Source organism: Pan paniscus, chromosome 6 (assembly GCF_029289425.2).
Source record: "Pan paniscus chromosome 6, NHGRI_mPanPan1-v2.0_pri, whole genome shotgun sequence".
Classification (NCBI taxonomy): Eukaryota; Metazoa; Chordata; class Mammalia; order Primates; family Hominidae; genus Pan; species Pan paniscus.
Genome location: NC_073255.2, coordinates 183,888,330 through 183,911,123, shown reverse-complemented (window position 1 = coordinate 183,911,123; position 22,794 = coordinate 183,888,330). Strand labels below are relative to the sequence as shown.

Below are 22,794 nucleotides of genomic sequence, written 5' to 3'. Positions count from 1 at the left end.
AAATATATACATATATATTTTTAATTTTACTTTAAGTTCTGGGATACATGTGCAGAACGTGCAGGTTTATTACATAGCTGTACATGTGCCATGGTGGTTTGCTGCACCAATCAACCCGCCATCTAGGTTTTAAGCCCCACATGCTTTAGGTATTTGTCCTATTGCTCTCCCTCCCCTTGCCCCCCCACCTCCCGATAGGCCCCAGTGTGTGATGTTCCCCTCCCTGTGTCCATGTGTTCTCATTGTTCAACTCCCACTTATGAGTGAGAACATGCGGTGTTGGTTTTCTGTTCCTGTGTTTTCCAGCTTCATCTGTGTCCCTGAAAAGGACGTGAGCTCATTCTTTCTTATGGCTGCATAGTATAACAGTGTCTTTAAATTTTTGTCTTATAATTTTTGTCTTTAAAAAAACAAACAAACAAAAAAAAGAGTGTTGCTGTGTTCTCCAGGCTGGAGTGCAGTGGCGCGATCTTGGATCACTGCACTCCAAGGCTCAAGAGACCCTCCTGCCTCAGCCTCCCAAGTAGCTGGGACTCCAGTTGCGCATACCCATGCCCAGCTAATTTTCGTATTTTTTGCAAAGATGGGCTTTCACCACATTGCTCAGGCTGGTCGTGAACTCCTGGGCTCAAGTGATTCTCCTACCTCAGCTTCCCAAAGTGCTGGGATTATAGGTGTGAGCCACAACGCCCAGCGAACTTTACATTTTTATATGGAAATCTATTCAAGTAGTTTTCACTTATTATTTTTCAGTACTATAAAAGTGCTTGTCATGTTGGTTTTATACCTACAAATGGCTACTGTAGAAAATTTTAACAAAAGAAGAAAGGATAACATTAAAATTATTCATTCTTCGAATCAGAGATAGATATTGCTAAAATTGCGTTTTACTTTCTTTTACAGTGAGGAATGGGTGGGTACAAAACTAGGTAAGTAGAAAGAGAGAAACCATAGAAAGCAGAAAGTTAAGAGAAGGGAAAACCAGGAAAAGAGAAGCCAAGGAAAAAAAAGAGATACATACACACACACACACACACACATATATACACATACACATATATACACATACACACACATATATATATATATATATATATATATCCTTTTTTTGAAGTTTAAGGGACAGTGAAGTAGGCAGACATTAAACAAATAATCTCCCTAATTCATATATCTTTATAATCTATTATATATACTCAAAACTAAAGAACCTGACCTTAGCCAGGGGCTGAGACAAAGGGAAGGCTTCCCTGAAGAAGTGTTGATTAAAGTGAGATTTGAGAAAGAAGTAGTCATCTTAGGCTGAAGAACATTCCAGACAGAGGAAGTAGAATGTGTAGGGTCCCTGTGACAAAGGCAGCATAACACTCTATTAGCTCAAGGAAGGCCAACATGATGCTGGTGCACAGAAGCAGAAGGCTGTGTGAGGATGAATGATGTGTGTAACACAGAAAGGAACCAGACGATGCAAGGTCCTTGTAGTTCAGGTTATAAATTTGCATTGCTAAACAAATAAATAAGTATTGCAATCACAAGAGAAACAGGAAGTCAGTGAGGGTGGAAAGGGTAGGGGAAATTGGCAAGACAAAGTCAGTGGAAGATAGATTGAAAGAGGACTAACGAGAATGGACTGAAATCGTCAGTGGATAAATCAGGGAACTGTTAAGCAGTCCTGCAGAGAGAATATGGTAGTCTGGTTTATCACAGTGGCAGTGAAACAGCTGAGAGGCAGATGGATTATAAAATAATTTATGAGTTGAATAGTTATGGATAATAAATAAATACTTAAATAGGATTGGGTGAAGGATTGGATTTGTTGCATTAAGATAAAACTAAGACTAAAGTCATTCTTTATCCTGGATGGAGGGCAATGGCACATTCACTGATATGGAAAATATTAGACAGGTCTAGGAGAATGCAATTATAAATTTGTATTGTATTAAAATATTTTATCCCCATTGCAATAAGACTATGTCATTAACCTTTTTGTATACCATTTAATATTATTCAAAATCACCACTTTGGGTGGCTGCATAATACTCCATTTTATAGACTTGCCACAGTATCTTTTAGCATCTTTCTGCTGTCGCTCATTTAGGCATTTTCTAGTTATTGATGACTATGTTGTTGCAATAAACATTCTTGTATATAACTACTTTATTCTGTAATCATACAATGGGATCGGTAACCATTATTTATATTCTTTCAAAAGTATATGAATCGAAATTCATGTAACTAAATTTTACTATATGTATTTAATTCTTAATAAATTGATTTTAATAAGTGATTGAGGTCTAACCTTATTGTATCATCTCTACATAAATAAAATCTTAACACTCCTTTAAATAAACATGCATTATAAACTTTCTTATACTACTTAATCACTTAGCTATAATTTTGTTTTAATTTTTTAAAATGTGGATTTCTAACTTGTCCCTTGATGACGCTAACCTCACATCATTATCCAGTGTCTTATTTTTCTGATGCTTTCTTTGCCTCGCTTCTAATCCTCATCTCCGTTTCATGAAATCTAAGGTTTTTATTATCAGAGTGCAACAAATGTCTCTTTTTTTCCTACATTTTTATCCCCAAATCTTTGCCTACATTAGTGTTTCTCAAAGTATGGAGAGAGAATGACAAGCATTGAGATCACCCAGGAAATAATTTAGTAATTTTTCAAAACAATAAACATAGACTTATCATATGACACAGCAATTCCACTCCTAGGTATATACCCAAGAGAAAGAAAAACATATGTGCAATCAAAAAGAGGTAAATTAATGTTCATATCAGCATTATATATAATAGCCAAAAGGTGGAAAGACCCAAAACTCCATCACTTGTGAATGAATAAATGTCTCATATATATATATATATACACACATATATATACACACATATATGTATATACATATATGTAAAAATATTTGGCAATAAATAGGGATAAAGTACTGATACATGAATTGAATAAACTACAGTTGAATAAAGGTTGAAAACATGCTAAACGAAAGAAGCCAGTCATAAAAGATAATTTTTTATGCAATTAAATTTATATAAAATGTCCAGAATAAGGCCAGGTGTGGTGGCTCACGCCTGTAATCCCAGCACTTTGGGAGGCCGAGGCGGGTGGATCAGAGGTCAGGAGATCGAGACCACCATGGCTGACACAGTGAAACCCCATCTCTCCTAAAAATACAAAAAATTAGCCGGGCGTGTGGCGGGCGCCGGTAGTCCCAGCTACTCAGGAGGCTGAGGCAGGAGAATGGCATGAACCCGGGAGTCGGAGCTTGCAGTGAGCCGAGATCATGCCACTGCACTCCAGCCTGGGGGACAGAGCAAGACCCTGTCTCAAAAAAAAAAAAAAAAAAAAAAAAAAAAAGTCCAGAATAAACAAATCCATAGAGACAGGAAGTAGTAGATTCTTGGTTGCCGTGGTTGCCTACGATTTGGGGTTTTGTGGAAGAATTCAGAGTGACTTCTAATAGTTTTGGGGTTCTATTTGGGGTCATGAAAATGGCCGAAAATTAGATTGTGGTGATAGTTACAAGACTCTGTGAATATAAGGAGTATCACCAAGTTATTCACTTTAAATGGTGAATTTTATAGCATATGATTTCCTGGCCAATAAAATGATAAGAAAAAAGAAAATCTGTTTAAAATGCATATTTCTGGGCCCAACCTCATACCTACTGAATCAGAATTTTACTAAGAAGGCAGCCAAAGACTTTTTTTTTTTTGGTAAAGTACCCTAGAAGGTTCTTAAGGACATTAAAGTGTGAAAGCCTGGTATGAAACATGCATTATCTTAGGAAACACACAAAATCTCTGCCCGCTGCTCTTCGAATCAACTTTTGCACTAGACTAGCAAATAGTAGAACTACTTCCATTTCTTCTAAGCTTTTACATAGTGGTTATTACCCGTCTGCTTCGTTCAGCCTGATAGCTTGCATTTCCACCCTAAAGCCCAATTGAATTTTTTCCTTCTTTTGATCTTCCAACATTTTTTTCTACATATAACATTGACTATATATTTACTAGGGGCAATTCCCCCTTTACATGTATTTTCTGCGCTTCAAATATTCTTTTCTTTTAAATATTAAACCTAAAATCATGTATACATATGGAATCCTTGAGTCCATCTCTGTTCAATAGCCCATAGATAATAGGAAAAGTTCTGAAGGTATTAAAGGATTTTTTTTTATTGCTGACTTTTTGAGGCATGTAGCTTCTCCTGGAAATAATACCATATAGTCCGATGCTGGCAGAGAATATCTTTATTCAAATTTTATATTTGCACACTGATCTAATAAGGGTGTCTAAAAACAGAGAAGGTCTCTCTTCCCAATTGTGAGGTAGTGAACTTACTGGTTATTATAGATTAAGTTCTACAGAGGAATGATGCCATAGTAACTTTGGCACTAATTGTATTTAACTTCAGTGAATGAGATAGAAAGATCTAGATGTCAGAGAGGCTTGGGGATTTTTTTGATTGGAAAAGTATTAAAGACAATGTAAGTTAAAAGCTAACTTTTGAAGTAGGCTGAATTATATGTTACTAGGCAAGTCTTTGGCCTAAATTCCCGGACCCTCAATCCCACACATTATACCTAAAAACACTTAAAATTTCCCCATTAGATATTCAACCATTTTTAGGGTCTTGAAGGCCAAAAAGTCTTACAAAATTTCTTATTTCAGCAAAGTCTCAGGATACAAAATCAATGTACAAAAATCACAAGCATTCTTATACACCAATAACAGACAAACAGAGAGCCAAATCATGAGTGAACTCCCATTCACAATTGCTTCAAAGAGAATAAAATACTTAGGAATCCAACTTACAAGGGATGTGAAGGACCTCTTCAAGGAGAACTACAAACCACTGCTCAATGAAATAAAAGAGGATACAAACAAATGGAAGAACATTCCATGCTCATGGTAGGAAGAATCAATATCGTGAAAATGGCCATACTGCCCAAGGTAATTTATAGATTCAATGCCAACCCCATCAAGCTACCAATGACTTTCTTCACAGAATGGGAAAAAACTACTTTAAAGTTCATATGGAACCAAAAAAGAGCCCGCATCACCAAGTCAATCCTAAGCCAAAAGAACAAAGCTGGAGGCATCATGCTACCTGACTTCAAACTATACTACAAGGCTACAGTAACCAAAACAGCATGGTACTGGTACCAAAACAGAGATATAGATCAATGGAACAGAACAGAGCCCTCAGAAATAATGCCGCATATCTACAACTATCTGATCTTTGACAAACCTGAGAAAAACAAACAATGGGGAAAGGATTCCCTATTTAATAAATGGTGCTGGGAAAACTGGCTAGCCATATGTAGAAAGCTGAAACTGGATCCCTTCCTTACACCTTATACAAAAATTAATTCAAGATGGATTAAAGACTTAAATGTTAGACCTAAAACCATAAAACCCCTAGAAGAAAACCTAGGCATTACCATTCAGGACATAGGCATGGGCAAGGACTTCATGTCTAAAACACCAAAAGCAATGGCAACAAAAGCCAAAATTGACAAATGGGATCTAATTAAACTAAAGAGCTTCTGCACAGCAAAAGAAACTACCATCAGAGTGGGATGGGAACCTACAAAATGGGAGAAAATTTTCGCAACCTACTCATCCGACAAAGGGCTAATATCCAGAATCTACAATGAACTCAAACAAATTTACAAGAAAAAAAAAACAAACAACCCTATCAAAAAGCGGGCAAAGGATATGAACAGACACTTCCCAAAAGAAGACATTTATGCAGCCAAAAGACAGATGAAAAAATGCTCCTCATCACTGGCCATCAGAGAAATGCAAATCAAAACCACTATGAGATACCATCTCACACCAGTTAGAATGGCGATCATTAAAAAGTCAGGAAACAACAGGTGCTGGAGAGGATGTGGAGAAATAGGAACACTTTTACACTGTTGGTGGGACTGTAAACTAGTTCAACCATTGTGGAAGTCAGTGTGGCGATTCCTCAGGGATCTAGAACTAGAAATACCATTTGACCCAGCCATCCCATTACTGGGCATATACCCAAAGGACTATAAATCATGCTGTTATAAAGACACAGGCACATGTATGTTTATTGCGGCACTATTCACAATAGCAAAGACTTGGAACCAACCCAAATGTCCAACAATGATAGGCTGGATTAAGAAAATGTGGCACATATACACCATGGAATACTATGCAGCCATAAAAAATGATGAGTTCATGTCCTTTGTAGGGACATGGATGAAGCTGGAAACCATCATTCTCAGAGAACTATCACAAGGACAAAAAACCAAACACCGCATGTTCTCACTCATAGGTGGGAACTGAACAATGAGAACACATGGACACAGGAAGGGGAACATCACACTCTGGGGCCTGTTGTGGGGTGGGGGGAGGGGGGGAGGGATAGCTTTAGGAGATATACCTAATGCTACATGACAAGTTAATGGGTGCAGCACACCAGCATGGCACATGTATACATATGTAACTAACCTGCACATTGTGCACACGTACCCTAAAACTTAAAGTATAATAATAATAAAAATAAAATAAAATAAAATAAAATTCCCAGGAGGAGTAGAAAATATTTTTAATTACTTGAGAAATTATGCTGGGATGGACAAACGGAACCCAAAGTAAAAAGAGAAATTAAAAATAAAAGGAGGGGTGAGTTCAGCAAAAGCTCTATTTAATTACTACGTGAGTAAACCAAACTAGAAAAACTAGCTTATTTTAAAATCTGATCTTTTAAAAACTCAACAATGGAAAACAAGCCACAGAACCAGAAAGAACTTAACTTTTTAGTTAAAAGAGAGACATGTAAATAATAATAAATTTAATAATTAAATTTACATACAAATAATTGATTGCCTAAAGGAGAAACAAAACAGGCAAGCAGACAAAATAAGCAATAACAGACCATCACAGTTATAGGCACGGGATCCCATTCTGTTTGTTTCTGTACAGATAAGAATATTACTTGAATTTCCAGCAGTTCAAAAAAGTAAGTATGCTAAATTCATCTCCTCTACCTACTTGTTCTGTCATAGAGTATTAGATATGCAAATTAAAATACCAACTTTGTTGGGGAAAAAAACCCACAAACTTCTTTCTGGTTTGTCAAGAAGTGCTTTAAAATAACTTCCTATAACTACCTTTATGTATTGCATTTTTGTGTCATTACCAAATGACTTGTGGCCACTAAGGAAGGGCCCTGGTGACATTTCCCTTCCTGCCTGAGGTCAGAGTTGGCCACTCTAAATAGGGTCCACAGATGCTTACCAGCTGAGGCCACGCTGCCTGGACTGCCCTCAGTCTAAGCACAGCAGGAGTAAGAGAGCCAGGCCATTTCTTTCTGACACAGGATTCTAACAGACAATTTTTGCTAGAGACTGGCCAATACTGCCTCAGCTGTGCAACCATCTGGGGCCCTACCCACTCACTCATCCTTCCCTTTCACCATTCTTGAATGTCAGAGCTCCTCTTTAACCTCTTTTTCCTTTAGAAGTACTTGCCCAATAAATCTTTTGATTGTCTGATTCTGTCTTAACCTCTGCTTCTTAGAGTACCTGAACTAACCCATGATGAAGATTCTTTTCTTTACTAAATTTTAATCTGGCTGTGAACTTTCTCCTAGGCTCATCTGTTTACTCTCTTGTAAAATCCAGTTTTAGCAAAAGAACCCTGTGAAGTCAGTTTAGCCAGAACTCCCCGCCCTTGAGAGCTGATCGTTCTCAGTATCTCATCATCCTTGATACCTGACCACGTTCCTCCTGCACCACCCCACAGATGATGTCTGATCACCCTAGCCTGTTTTTGGCAAGAATTCTGGTTAGGTGGATTTGGTTAGAAACCCCTATACCCCTGGATTGTTTCTTTGTAGTAATTTTCTATCCACTGACCCAACCCTGCTTTTTGCTATAAATTCCCGCTTGTCCTTCCTATACTTGGAGTTGAGCCCAATCTCTCTCCCTTGCTGCAAAATTATATTGCAGTGGTCCCTGTATCTATTGCAATGGTTCTGAATAAAGCCTTCCTTACTATGCTTTTAACATGTCTCTTTGAATTTTTTTTAACACTGATTATTCATGAAACATGAAGGATACATTTAAAGATTTCTTTTTCTTTTTGTTAAAGCACAGTAGAATCAACTTCATAGGATAAACTGTAGACTTATTTATGCTTCCCAAGTAATCACTTGACACCTGTCACATATTTGCACCAGATATACAAGGCATTACAGTTTTAAAAATTTGGCCAGTAGTTTCTCTGCTTAAGAGCATTTTAGATATAGAAGATATTTGCTAAAAAATTCACACACAAAATAATATTTAATGTACTTATCTTTAGTGTTACCCGTATCATTTTCACAGTCAGATCTTGATGTTCTTTTAGACTAATCATTTTAAAAGAGCAAAATCAGTATCAAGAAAAAAGAAAGCAGAACATGTCAATGGTAAATGGCCACGGGGTTAAGCCAATTCTTGAAAGTCAAAGAGTTTTTGTAGTTTTATGATATTTTTCTTTGAAAACTTCTTGTAATCATTCCTTAAATCTGAGTATTTCCAATGCAAGCCAGTTGTAAGAGCCAGAAAAAGGCAAAGGCATGTAGAATATCGCAATAATTGTAATGATAATTAGTTTAAAACATAGCTCTAATCAAATTTTACTTGTGGGAGCTATAAAAAAAATTCTTGGGAACCTTGGGCTACATAATAAATACTTTCCAATCTCCAAGTGGAAAAACAGTTTCTGATGAGGTTAATATGTTCAATTTCAATGTGTAATTCCTTTTTTTGTGCTCTTTTCTTTTATGCATATAATTGGTAAACAAATAAAAAAAGCCTGAAAGTTCTTTGGGAATTAGATTGAAAATTTTTTTCTCATTGATATTCTCATAATAGAAAGTGATGGCTTAAAAATTTTTTTGTATTAAAAGCTACTACTTATATGGTACTATGCTTATTACACCTGGGTGATGAAATAATCTGTACATCAAACCCCCATGAGACATAATTTACCTATATAGAAAACCCTATACATGTACCCCTGAACCAAAAATAAAAGTTAAAAAAAGTATTTTTTAAAATGAGGAACATTGCATAAAATAGCAAATATTGATTTGAATGTTTTCAAGGACAAGGAGTTGTTTTTGCACAATCAGGTACTGCTTAAAATGTTAATTGACGCAGAGTTTCTAGGTGACTCACTACAATTGGGGGGGACTAACTCCTCTACGAAAAAAGTGGAAAAAATAATCCCATAATAATAATGGACCAGAGGGAAAATATTAAAAATACTAAGAAAAATATAAAACAAAACGTTAACTAAAAGGTTTGGAAGCAGTAAATAAAAATAATTTCCAATTATATAATATTAGCCAAGCCAAATTAAATTAACCATTAACAACTTACAGAAATGGCTAAGGTTCTAAGTTGTGATTTCCTCATCTCACTCTAAAATTTAATAAATGGTTAGTCATTTGGTTAGAAAAAGTTGGCTTTTGCTTTTAATACTAAATTAGCATTTCAAAGAGAGGCATATTACACAAAAGTGAGATAGGGTAACCAAGTACTTTAGTATTAATGAAGGATATTCAGCACTATGTAAATGTGGACGAGAGCTAATTTCCAGTTTAGATTTTAAGAGGCGATAAATAGTTTACTTTCTACCCCCCTCCAACCCCAGTAGTATTGTTGGAACACTGATGGAACAAAGGCCAAAAGGAAAAGATTACAGTTAGGTGGTATTTTCAAGGTGGAAGTATATGCTTGAGGAGGTTATTTGTGAATCAATATTTTTAAAGGCTATTTTTAGTATAACAGCTTCTTAGCTTTAAGTCAGGGTTCTCCACTTGCTTATTTCTAAATGGCAAGGTCCCCAAATTAGAGACTGATTGGAATTTTAATTTACCATAGCAGGTTTTAGATGAGTAGATTCTTGACCCTAGATGCAGCAGAAAGAGCATTCAGCCAAGACTTGATCTGAGGAATTTAGGAACTGACTGAGAACCCATCAAAAGAAACCAGAAGAGACAAGACGCTGGGAATTTTGTTTGGGAGGGAGCTGTCCATGGTTCCGTTAATTTTGGTGGAACTACGACCACATACACAACAAAGTCCTTAGTTTTAGGATGTATAGGTCAAAAGTCATTTTCAGGGAAACACAGTGAAGTGGACCTCAAATTGTGAAAGAGGAAGGAGAAAGTGTCAAACAGTGGAAAGGGGAGGTATGAGCCTTTTCGTCAGGAAGACCGGTGTCATCCTTGACCCTTCGGCTTTCACACCCCATATCTCACCTGTCTGCAAGTCCTGCTGGCTGGACCTCCAAATGTGTATGCAGAATTGATCATTACCTACTGGCTCCACTGCTACAATCTAGTCGATTTTCTTTCATCTGGATTACTGCAATAGTTGCCACTGTTCTCCCTCATCCAACTACAGCCTTTTACCAAAACAGCAGCCTGAGAGACTGTTTTAAAATAAACTAGATTCACTCGGTCCAACCTTCTCAGTCACTGTTAAAGACCCTTCACAATCCAACCTCACTTTTTCTCAGCCACACTGACTCCCTTTCCTAATCGCTCCCTGCACACACCAGCTGGATATCGGGTTCTACTTGCTTTTCCCTCTACTAAGAGCGTTCTTCTCTCCAGTCTTCTCATGGTGTGTGTGTTCTCACTGCTTGAGGTGTTTGCTCAAATGCTATCTTCTTAATCAAGGGTTTCTCTGGCCATTTAAAGATAATCCTCAATCCCCTCCCAAGAACTTCCTGTCCCCTCCCTGATTAATTTTCCCCCAAATACACTCATTTAACCAATGTTATTGGTTTACTATCTGGCCTAGAATGTAATCTTCCAAGAGCAAGCATTTTTTCCCCTGATTTGTTCACTACCTCAGCATGAACAATAATGCCAGGTTTTCAGAAAATATTTATTAATCCAAGCTCTACTACTTGTTAGTTGCCCATAATCTCTTTGGATATAAATGAATGAATGTAGGTCTTAGTTCTATAACAGACAGTATGAATGAAAACATCAAAGCGAATTCAAAAAGATTTGCAAAAGCAGGCCTAGAAAAAAGATAAAAAGATTTACTATTTCAGCCAGTGTAAAGAAAAATCAAACATTAATCTAATTACAGTTTCAGTTAAAGGACTTATATTTTGAAGGAAATAACCATATTTAATTGATGGCATTTCCTTTTTTTGGGGGGTTTTGCTCTGTCACCCAGGCTGGAGTGCAGTGGTGTGATCCTGGCTCACTGCAACCTCTGCCTCCTGGGTTCAAGCAATTCTCATGCCTCAGCCTCCCAAGTAGCTGGGACTACAGGCACGTGCCACCATGCCTGGCTAATTTTTGTGGTTTTTTTTTTTAGTAGAGATGGGGTTTCATCATATTGGCCAGGCTGGGGCCTGACCTCAGGTGATCTGCCCGCCTCAGCCTCCCAAAGTGCTGGGATTACAGGCTTGAGCCACCATGCCTGGCCTGAAGGCATTTCTTATGAGAAGATTTTAGATATAAGACAGCCGACTTGCCCAGCATTTATATGTTAAATGTGAGGACATTTCTTACTGCTGCTAAGGGATTTAATGTATATCGATGGGGTGCCAGTGGTGTTCTCTTGAACTTTTCATGTTGTTTTAGCGTAAACAACTCTCTGGGAACACTTTGTAATATTTCTATGGTTTTAAGCTTATGCTTCACTGTTTAGTAGATGCCCATCATACAAAATTCCAAGACAAGTACAGTATGACAAAAAGATGACTTAATTTATTCTTAAATACATGTAAATTTTGGAAAGGGAACTACATTCTAAGGAAAAATGAAAGCAAATTTAAGATTATTTTCTTCTTTTAATTGCACTCTTTGTGTGTGTGTGGTTGTTTTATTTCCAGTATTATTACTATCTACAAGTAAAGTCTTTAATGATTTCATTTATTTGGTAGTGGTAGGTTCCCATGGTGCTGCATATCAAGGTCAAGTTACAAATTCCTTTGTTCCTGAAAATTTTTCGGGTCAAGCAAAGCAATGAAGCCAGATTCTTTCACCTTGTCCCTAAGTATAATCCTGCTCCGAGGATTGCTAACCCCAAGTCTTAGCTGGGTGTTCTCTTCTCTCTACATTACATATGTAAGGACCCAAATGTAATGATACAACATTTGGTTAGTTCCACATGGAATGTACTTTCAAACCAATGATACATTTTCTTATCATTTACACTTTGTTTTTTTACACAGAGCTTTCCAATATTTATCAGAGATAAGTTCTCTGTCTTATGCATATGGACATGAAATTCCCTTGGAGAATTTTAAAATTGGTTTCCTTGCAATTCTATACCTGGTCCTATGCAGAGGTTACAAAATCACATTCAGAAATTTGACCATCAAATTCTTATGACCAGCACATTTTCATCCACTATGCATGATACTTTAATTTTTGTTTTTCTGTTTGTTTGAATGCCTCTAACTTTTAGTTATCCACATTTCCCAAAGTATATGTTTGACTTTTAACTTCATAAGAGCCATCTTTGAGAATAGATAATATAAAATTAGAAGTATGAATCTCCTTTAGGAAGTATGCTAATTTTTCATTAGAGGGGGTTGTAAAATAAAGCATTTATACCTTACTATGTGCTAAATTGTATCCTCCAAAAAGATACACTGAAGTCCTAACTGTGAAACCTATGAATGTGGCCTTATTGGGAAATAGGGTTCTTACAGATACAATCAGGTTAAGATGAGGTGATAATGATTAGGATGATACCTAATCCCATGAGTAGTGTCCTTATCAGAAGAAGGAAATTCGGATGCAGAAACACAAAGGGGAGAAGACTATGTGAAGATGGAGGCAGAGACTGGAGGGAGGTATCTATAAGCTAGAGAATAACGAGGATTATTGGTAATCACCAGAGGCCAGAGGAGTTGAAGGATCCTCCCCTGGGGCCTTCAGAGACCTCAGGATCCTGTTGAACCTCCATTTTAGACTTCCAGCCTCCAGAACATTGAGAGAATAGAACTATGTTGTTTTAAGCCACCGTGTTTGTGGTACTTTGATACGGCATCCCTAGAAAATCAATATGTACCTTCAAAAAGTTTGTTTAGGATTCAATTTGCACACTCCTGAAATGACACATTGTCTAACTTATATCATTTGATAAAATGTGTCTCATTCCATTATTTTTCTTTTTGGGAGAACAATGAAAAAGAGCTAGAAAACAAACTTCTAAACAATAGATTTCCTGTTGGTACAAAAGCAAGGCAGCTGATACTTCACAGTGCTGACAAGTGGATTCTGAATGGGATGCTGCAAGTTCGTATTCTTTGATGGATGAGCCAAACCAAGGATTTCTGGGAAACTATCTGGGAGGCTTTTCATGGAGTGTATTCCATCACTAAGAAGTTTTCAGGCAGCCAAATGCTTGAAGGAGTGTTGGTATTTTCCTATAATAAATAGCTAAGGAGCCTGATAACCACATCTCCTAATTATTTTAAAACATAACTACTTGATAAAAATCTATATTTACATACCTATCTGGTTAGCTCGTTTTTGCCATTACTTTCAATAGCAAAAACCCCAACTGGTTTTGCACAACCTAATATTTAAAATCCATGGTCTATTTCAATGAGGATTGAGAGGCCATTATTATAGACTATATGTTTGTGTCCCTCAAAATTCACATATTGAAACCCCGAGCCCCTGTGGGTGGTATTAGGAGTGGGGCCTTTCGGGGCTAATTAGGTCATGAGGGTGGAGCCCCTATGATGGGATTGGTGCACTCATAAGAAGAGACTTAAGAGTGTGTGCTCTCTGTCTTTCTCTCTCTGTCTCTATTTTTCTTCGATGAGAACATACAATAACAAAATGGTTGGCTGCAGCTTCTCATTATGTGCCCTCAGCAGACGTGGAATCTGCCTGCATTTTGATACCTTGGTCTTAGACTTGCCAACCTCAAGAACCATGAAAAACATATTTATGTTGTTTAGACCACTCAACCTATATATTCTCTTATAGCAGCCAAAACTGACCAACACAGTTATGTACTGGTGAGCTGGAAAGAGATGTGCCCTCTTATTAAACTTCATTAACACAAATCCTATCAAACTCAGGCCAGCTCCACTGCTTTCTTTTTCTCTTGCCTTCACCACTTGCTTTGGTACCTTCCTAAGACCTGCCTGCTTCCCCATTGAGTTCTTTAGAACTCCTCTTCCAGTAACACTGGCTCTAGAAGCTTCTTATCTCTCCTCTTCAGCCCACAGCTCCTTTCTCTTTTAATGATAACAAAAGAGGAAATAAAAATGACCAAAACAAAGAAAATTTAGAAATTTAAAAATCATACTGCTGTCTCATAGCCATGGGTTCCGGCCTGTATCAGAAAGCTTATTACCACGTAAACAGTCAATAGGTAAATTTAATTATTGTGTTTAACATTCTTTTGATTATTAACATTAATGGAGTGTTATCTAAAAAAATTCTAGTTGGAGGAAAATAAAACATGTTAAAGCAGCTAAAACACACTTTACTGAAGAAACATGCCAAATAACGGATCTCTTTGTCTGCTTATCCCCAAGAAAAAAAAAATTAAAAGAATTCTTGGTGATTAAACATCATCTGATCATGGATGTTACAAAGGAGAACTAAGACTTTGCCGGCATTAGCAGGGAGCAAGCACAGAGAGATAAAATTGCATACTGGAGTGAAACGGCCCAGCCTGGGCTGCAAAGAAAGCTACACAACCGGGACTTAACTTCAAAAGAAACAAAATGTGGACATATTTAAGGGTTTGGAAACAAAATAAAGTGTAGGACGGCAGGAAAGCATTTACTTGAGGCTTTCAGTGAGCAGGAAAAATACTTTTCTTCAGTGAGTGTGGGGGAAGAAATACTTTGAGTGGTGCAGAAGTTGATGAGAGGCCATTAAATAAATAATGGTCTGAAATCTCCAGTGTTCCTTGTGAGGCCGTCTCTTACAGAGTTAAAAGAAAGGCTCAAGATGCATTGGAAAGTCAGTCAGCATTTAGCATTTCCTAGGGTCAGACCCCAGGTTTAAGTTTACGCCACACAGTGTTCAGAAAACAGATTCTATTGCCATTTAATAGATGAAGAAAGTAAGATACAGTATTAAAGGATCCACTAATTAAGTGATAAAGCCAGATTCAAAATCAGGTATGCAGGATTCCAAAGCTCGTGTTTTAGAACAAAGTCAATTCTCCTTTCCACTATACTAGTATTTCTTAAGATGTGTTTATTTTAACATTTGAATCCTACTTTAAAATTTTCAGCACAGATGGTATAGAGTTGTGTGCATTTGTGTTTTAGTTAAAGTTGCGATCCAGAGGCAGTTCCTCTTCTGATCAGGAATCCACAAGTAAGAGGTATCAAGAGTTTTAGTGCAGAAACGGTACACCCACACCAGAGGGGGTGACTCTTAGATTTTTACTATTTATTCCTCATATCAACTTAATTCACTTAATCAACAAGTCCTCTAATGAACTGAATGCCAAACTGGGTTTTCTTCGGTGAAATTAGTGGTCTGTTAGATAGCATAAATGTTAAAGAAATGTTAGAAAGGAGATATCAATAGTGAACTTAAAGGCATTAAGGGTCTGTGGTTTGGCACAACACCTTTTAGAGACACACCCAGCCTTGTGTGAAGATGGTAAAAGATTCTGGCGAGGCCTGTAACCTGAGTTCTTAGAAATGCTTCTGGAGTTAGGATCACACTTTCTGTCACCTGGCACCAGCTCTGGGTGTAGCTGAATCCCACCATTCAGCGTCGCTGCTTCGGGAGAACATTTGATTCAAGGTGCAGCAAGTTAGAGAGCTGGGACCTCACTGAGCTTGCAGAAGAATGTTTATGAACAGTGCTGTGCTTTCTTGGTAATAATTGTTCATTTAATAAATATGTTTATGGGCATCATAACTTGTCCTGTGACTTCCTTTCTTTTGCCCTCTGGGGGCACAGCTATAGGAGAGTAGCTAATTCTCATGCATCCCAAACTTTTCAGTGACTGACGATGTTTTACAAAAAGAATCTAAACGGCATGTGTGCAAATTGGCTGAGGTCAATCTATAATTCTGTTTCTCAGACTGTGTTTATCAGAATCACTTGAAGTTTTTAATTATTCAGTTTCTCATTCTCTTGAATTTCAAAGTTCCAGAGGTGGGGCCTGAGAGTCAGAATGGCAATGAGTTCTTCTCATGATTCTTACACACTTAGGATTCAGCTAATGACGATATAACAAAACAAGCATCGTGATCATTAGCTGACAGTATACCCTAAAGGCAGACCATAGACCCAAGAGGAAATCAATATTCTCCTGACTCCTGGGCTCAAAAACCAGAATCTGTAAACTGATGTAAATAGCACACCATAAAGACCTCATATCCTATAAACTTTATGCCATGAATGTGTGGTTACAGCTATGTGCTCGCCCCTCTAGATTGAAATCGATAAAAACTGGCCTTAGGCACTCAGGGAGCTCATGTGTGGCCAAAAATATTCCAGTCAAGGGATCAGTAGAGATTATCAGTAGCTTTCCCACTGACAACTGTGATCTATTTGTGATCATAGCAATGAAAACTGTTGGCCATAAGCCAATCATATTGAATATTTTTTTGGACGGTAACCAGTTTGGCTATTGAGTTGTTTTTTCTCACATCAGTATGTCCAGTTCATTCACTCATAAGACAGCTTGTTTGACTTTCATCTACTCATCAAATATTTATTGAGAGTCTTTTAAAAATCATGTAGTCTTAACTTCCAACAAATATTATGGAAGATTAAAGAAGCAGAGCCCTAGTTCATGATTTTTGTCTCTAACTTGTCACTAATTAGATGGGGAGAAATGCCCTGGTATAGGACTCAGAAAACTTAAGGTGCTAGCTGCAAACTCAGTGGCAAGTCAGTAAATTGCCTAGGGCCTCCTCTGTTTCCTCTCTAGACAATTCATAATAAAGTGATGTCTTGCCTATTTTGTAGAATTTACTAATTCTTTCATAAATATTTATTGTTCATCTACAACATTCCAGGATTTTTTCTAGGACCTTGAGGAATATAGCAGGGTATGAGATAAACAAGGTGGCTACTCTCATGTCACCTTACTCCAAGAACTAGAACGAACACACACACACACACACACACACACACACACAGAGAGAGAGAGAGAGAGAGAGAGAGGGAGAGCTATATAACTATATATTTAAATAAACAAAGTAGATATGTAAATACAAATAGAAACATTTTCAGAGGCAAACATGTAACATACAGATTTTAAAGCTTAAATAAAAGCCTTTTCTAAGCATGTGATTTATTTTTTACATCTCACATTGCATGATTTAGGACAGGAAACACAATAATCTAATAAAAGATGTATTGATCTAAGCAATGTACCTAGCACTTTAATAAAATATGTCCTCATAATGTATTAGTTATGAAAAAGATCATTTTCTGACAGGACACATTTTTTCAATTAGAAAATGTGACAGGTCTTTGCTACAACACTTTTTCACACATAGAATTTATCATTAAGATAATCTTCTTCTTACTAATCTTTTCATTACTTAAGAACCAAGATGTTTGTGACAACATGTCTTCTTCTGTAAGGTAGACTGTGGTAGGCACCTTTAAAATGGCACCCAGGAATCAATGGCTCTTTGTAATCATGCCCTTGTGAAATCCCCTTCCTTTAACTGTGGACGGGATTTAGTGACTCACTTCCCACAGGTTGAAAATAATAGTAGTGATGGGATATCACTGCTAAATTGGATTATTTTTTAAAAAATACTCATAGTTTTTATCTGGAGAACTTCCTGACTTACTGGCTTTCCCCTCCCCTCCTCTCTTTCTCTGCCCAGTGACCCCCAGGAGAGGCTACTTGAAGAAGAAAGGTATTACAGAATCAGAAGCCACAGAGAACTGAGGCATCCCAGCCAGCACCAACTGTCAGCCAGGTAAGTGAGACCTACTGGAAGCAGACGAGGCTTCCAATGATGCAGCCACAACTAACAGTTTGACGTCAACCTCATGAAAGACTCGCTCAGCAAATTACTACTGAATTCCTGATCCAGAGAAACTGCGAGATAATAAATGTTTGTTTGAAGACACTAAGGTTTGAATAATTAGTTACAAAGCACTAGGTGAACAGCAAATATTCCAAGGACCTGACTTTTGAGGATTATGAGGATGAATTTAGAATCTCCTTTGTTATACTTCAATGATTTAAATTAGGCCAGAGGAATACGGTGACATCATCTTAATATCTTCATCAGAAAGAAACAAAATTTTTCCTTTTCTTTTTTTGTTTTGCTCAGTGGAATTACAGTTTGTTTGTTTTGTCATGAGATCTACTGAGTCAGTTGAGTCAAATATAAATACTTCATAATCAAACTTCATTTTGAAACCTCATTTTTTGCAATGGATTAGTAACCAAAAAGGAATGGCATTCTTACCTCCAAAAAAGTACTTCTCGCCAGTTTTAACTTGAAGAGGACTATTAGTTCGAACTGCTGATGCTTCATCTCCATCGATGGTGAGAATAGCAAAATTTTCCTTGGCTAGGAAGCGAACCTCGTGCCACTGTCCATCATTCAACCCAGAACCTGGTAAGTACAAGATAAAAGTCATTTTTTTCTTAAAATTACCCAGCTGAACACAATTTCCAAAATCAACAAATCACGATTTTACAAATAAAAGTATTTTTCTCTTGGAAAATACAGTGCTGCTTACAATTCAAACTGATGTCTCATGTCTCTTTAACATCATCATAAGTGGTTCTATACTCCACCTAACTGAATAAGGCATAATATAACCCAATCAAGTAGAGAAGCAGTATTAATACCGCTGTGTACTTAGGAAAAGAAATGGATTGAAAAAAAAGTCATGTAGATGACCCCGGCCTCCCAAAGTGCTGGGATTACAGGCGTGAGCCACTACATCCGGCCACTGAGCACATTTCATGATTATGTGCTATTTTAACTTAGTGAATTATGAACTACTTTAATTTAGTAATTTATTTTCTGGTTAGCTTTGCTAGATCTTATTCTCAGACAAGAAAATGAATTTATGGCTTTTATCTAATGTCTGTCTTTGTTTTTAAAATCTTTATTTTTCTGTATAGCTTGTTTTCTCTCAATAAACACATTTGGTGAGTATAGTTTATAGAAATTAAGTACTAAATAATAACTGTGCATGTGCAGTTATAAGTATGAACTGACCACTAATAGTCATGGAAAATAATAATAGGATTATCTGAACATTTACAAATAAGTTATCTTTATAATGGAGTACATGGTATTAAAAAAAAAACAGCAAAATAAATCAAGAATGCATATCCCCAACAATGGCACTTCATTGTTGCTTGATACAATGATCTTTGGAAACAAAAATTAGATTGAATTGTCCATTAGCTGGACAGTAGCTTAAAGCTTTTGTTTAGTTTGTGTTCAGTTTATGAAGAATAGTCAGAAAATTAAAAAGCAAAAATAGGAGAGCAGCCAGGAAACATAAGCATCTGGACAAAGTTTAACACTGGGTAGCAGAGAAAACCAAGAGGGCCAGAGGGGCTTTCTTCAACTCTGTGAAGGCCTGTGCTATGACAAGGTGGTGGGCGGGGAGTATTTTGTGCTATTCTTCTTCAGACGGCACAATGTAGAATCCACAGGTTGAAGTTACATGACGACGTGCTTCAGTTTGACAAAAGAAAGAGAACTCTAACGAATAAAGGTGTCCAAAAATAGAATGAGAGCAAATCAATGACACACAGATCAGGGCTCCAACCTCCTGATAATTTATACCAGGAATCTGAAAACCCACAGTTTGTGGCTGAAATCTGGCTTGCTGCCACCTGCTTTTCTATAACCTGTGGGCTAAGAATGGTTTTTACTTTTCTAAATGGTTGGAAAGAAATCAAAAGAAGAATAATGTTTAGTGACATGTGAAAATTATATACAATTCAAATGTTAGTGTCCATATAAATGTTATTGGAATGTAGCCAAGTACATTTATTTACATACCACGTGCCCTACAGCAAGAGTCAGCTGCACTGGAAACTATGTAGTTCATAAAGCCTAGGCTATTTACTACATGTGCTCCTTTATAGGAAAATCATACATTACTGGTTGGTTTATACTAAGAAATAGAAAAACTATTTTAAAGAACTTAAGGGCTGTTGGAGCTTAGAAGACAGTCACATGTTTGTAGTAGTTACTCATAGTAAGTATTATTACACATAATCACCCCTCAGGGTTTTGTGTTTTTTTTAGGATTTTCAAATTTTAATTTAGTAATACTTACTGAGCCCCCTTTTTTGTGTGTGTGATGGAGTTTCACTCTTGTTTCCTAGGCTGGAGTGCAATGACGGGATCTCGGCTCACTGCAACCTCCGCCTCCTGGGTTCAAGTGATTCTCCCACCTCAGCCTGCCAAGTAGCGGGGATTATAGGCGTGCATCACCACAGCTGGCTAATTTTGTATTTTTAGTAGAGACATGGTTTCACCATGTCAGGCTGGTCCTGAACTCCTGACCTCAAGTGATCCACCCACCTTGGCCTCCCAAAGTGCTGGGATTACAGGCGTGAGCCACTGCGCCTGGCCACTGAGCACATTTTGTTTCAATCAAGAAAACAGTATAAAATCCCTGCTCTAAAGGAATTAATGCAAAAGACTTTCCAAATTATAAAATTTAGCATACAAGTGAATATATCTATAAATAGTATGCATAATATAAATAATGTAATAAGGCAAACAGCTACGTGAGCCCACTATCATCTCTGGTCTACCATATGATCCAGCAATCCAACTACTAGGTATATACCCAAAAGGAAGAAAATAAGTACACCGAAGAGATATCTGCACTCCTATGTTTGTTGCAGCACTGTTTACGATAGCTAAGATTTGGAAGCAACCAAAGTGTCCATTAACAGATGAATACAGAGTATTTCATTACCCCCCAATTGTTCCTCTGATTTCACTCTTTGGACTAACAGTCTAATCTCCCCACAAAGTGGTATTATCTTTATAAATGTATAACCGAGATCACACTATTCCCTATAACAGCTTTCTGTTCTTTTTGAACTCATGAAAAGTACTGACTAAAGTCCTTTTGGTGAACTAAGATGTGTCATGTGAACCATCTGGAATGCCTCGTGTGAATTATCTGCATGGTTTTGCTCCCTCACATCAGAGCTCTGTGCAAATGTCATCTTAAGAGAGAGGTGGTCTTTCCTAGCTATTCCATATAACATATCATTTTCCCCTCTCTCCCAACATTCCTTCTTTTCTGAGCTTTATTTTTCCTTATAGTTTCTCATTACTAAATTTATTATATGTTCATTTACTAGCATACTTACTAATTTTCTGTCTTCTATCACTTGATTATAAGCTCTCTTTTGTCTGTTTTCTTCTCTACTAAAAAAATCCCTAAAGTTAAAACCATGTCTGGTACATAGTGGGTGTGAATGAATAACTGAATGAATCTGAGGGAGTGATCATGACCAGGAATCTGGCACTCTAGGTTTCACAGATGGCCAAGTAAATGATGAAACAACAAAAAGCAATAAAAATAGCATCGGAGTTGCTGACTATGGCTTCTCAGCTCTACATGGTAATGTGCAATATGACTCATTCTAAGGGTAAGGATTAAGTTAAGTGGATATAATTTTTTTTTGTTAAGTTTAATTTAATGTCAATAGATCTTCCTGGAAATCCCCATCATCCTAAGTCCATTTGTAATTGACCTTGCTCTGTTATCAAGTTATTAAATGAAGTATATCTCTTCATCCCACTCTGGCTGTCACCTGCAGAAAACTTCCATACATTTCAATGGCTTCCAATGATGTGGAAAGAGGAACAGTCCAGACACTAGGTGTGCAAGGGACTGTAGTTACTACAGCCTCTCAGAGAGACTCCAGTGGGCTACAACTCAGTTGCCCATAGTAACAATCTCCTTATTAAAGAACCTTTTTGTGGCTTTCCACCCCAATTTGTCTCACCTCCCCTCTCCCTGATTGCATTTATTGGACCAATGTCAAATAAACAATATGCACCCATATTCATATATCAGGGTCTACTTTTTGGTACTTATAGGTTACTTTGTAAGATAGTTGCTCACTGGAAAAAGAAAAAGGCATGATTTAAGTCCAAGTTCTGTTTCTGACAAGAATATCTTAAATCATTTAATCCCAGAGTTTTATTTTTCCTGTCCATACAAAAATTGGGAAAACAATAACTGTTATTTCTTATCTTTCAAATATTCTGAAGAACAACACAGATACAATCTCTTGTACTATAAAATTACTCTATGCATGTAAAGGCTTATTCTTGAAGTTAACTGTCAGTCAAGCAGCAGTGTTTACTGAAATAGTTCCATCTCAAGTGGGTCCCTTTGGGTATTCCCAAGGAATTGATGCACTGAAGACCCTATCTTCGCCATAGCATTTCCCTTTAAAGTACAAAGTAGGATTTATTGTTGATTAATTATAGGACTGCATGGTTTTTTGATTTTTGTCTTTATAATTTGACAAACCCTGCTATGAAATACAGTTTTAGGACATGGATCTCAAAGATATCAACGTGATATTTGTTCAGTCCCCAAATCCAATCCTAAATAATCACATGTCCAGAGATAGACCCTTATAAAATATCTTCGGTTACTCTAAGTGGAAGAACAAGAAAGCCTTTCAGAGAATTCCATGACAATTTCTCCATCACAAAATTAATTTAGAAATGGAACATCCTCCTTTTAATTTTTCATGGCAAAAGGTCTATTATTCTAATCAGATT

At 37.0% G+C, this 22,794-nt stretch overlaps 1 protein-coding gene across 1 annotated transcript in view; it reads right to left on the bottom strand.

Moving 5' to 3' along the window:
- Nucleotides 1-22,794, bottom strand: part of CNTNAP2 (contactin associated protein 2) — a 2,297,635-nt gene that overhangs the window by 1,095,105 nt on the left and 1,179,736 nt on the right. Inside the window, exon 9 of the mRNA XM_003820514.5 lies at nucleotides 18,466-18,615. Within this exon, the coding sequence (XP_003820562.5) occupies nucleotides 18,466-18,615 (150 nt within the window). The remainder of the gene's footprint in view (nucleotides 1-18,465; nucleotides 18,616-22,794) is intronic.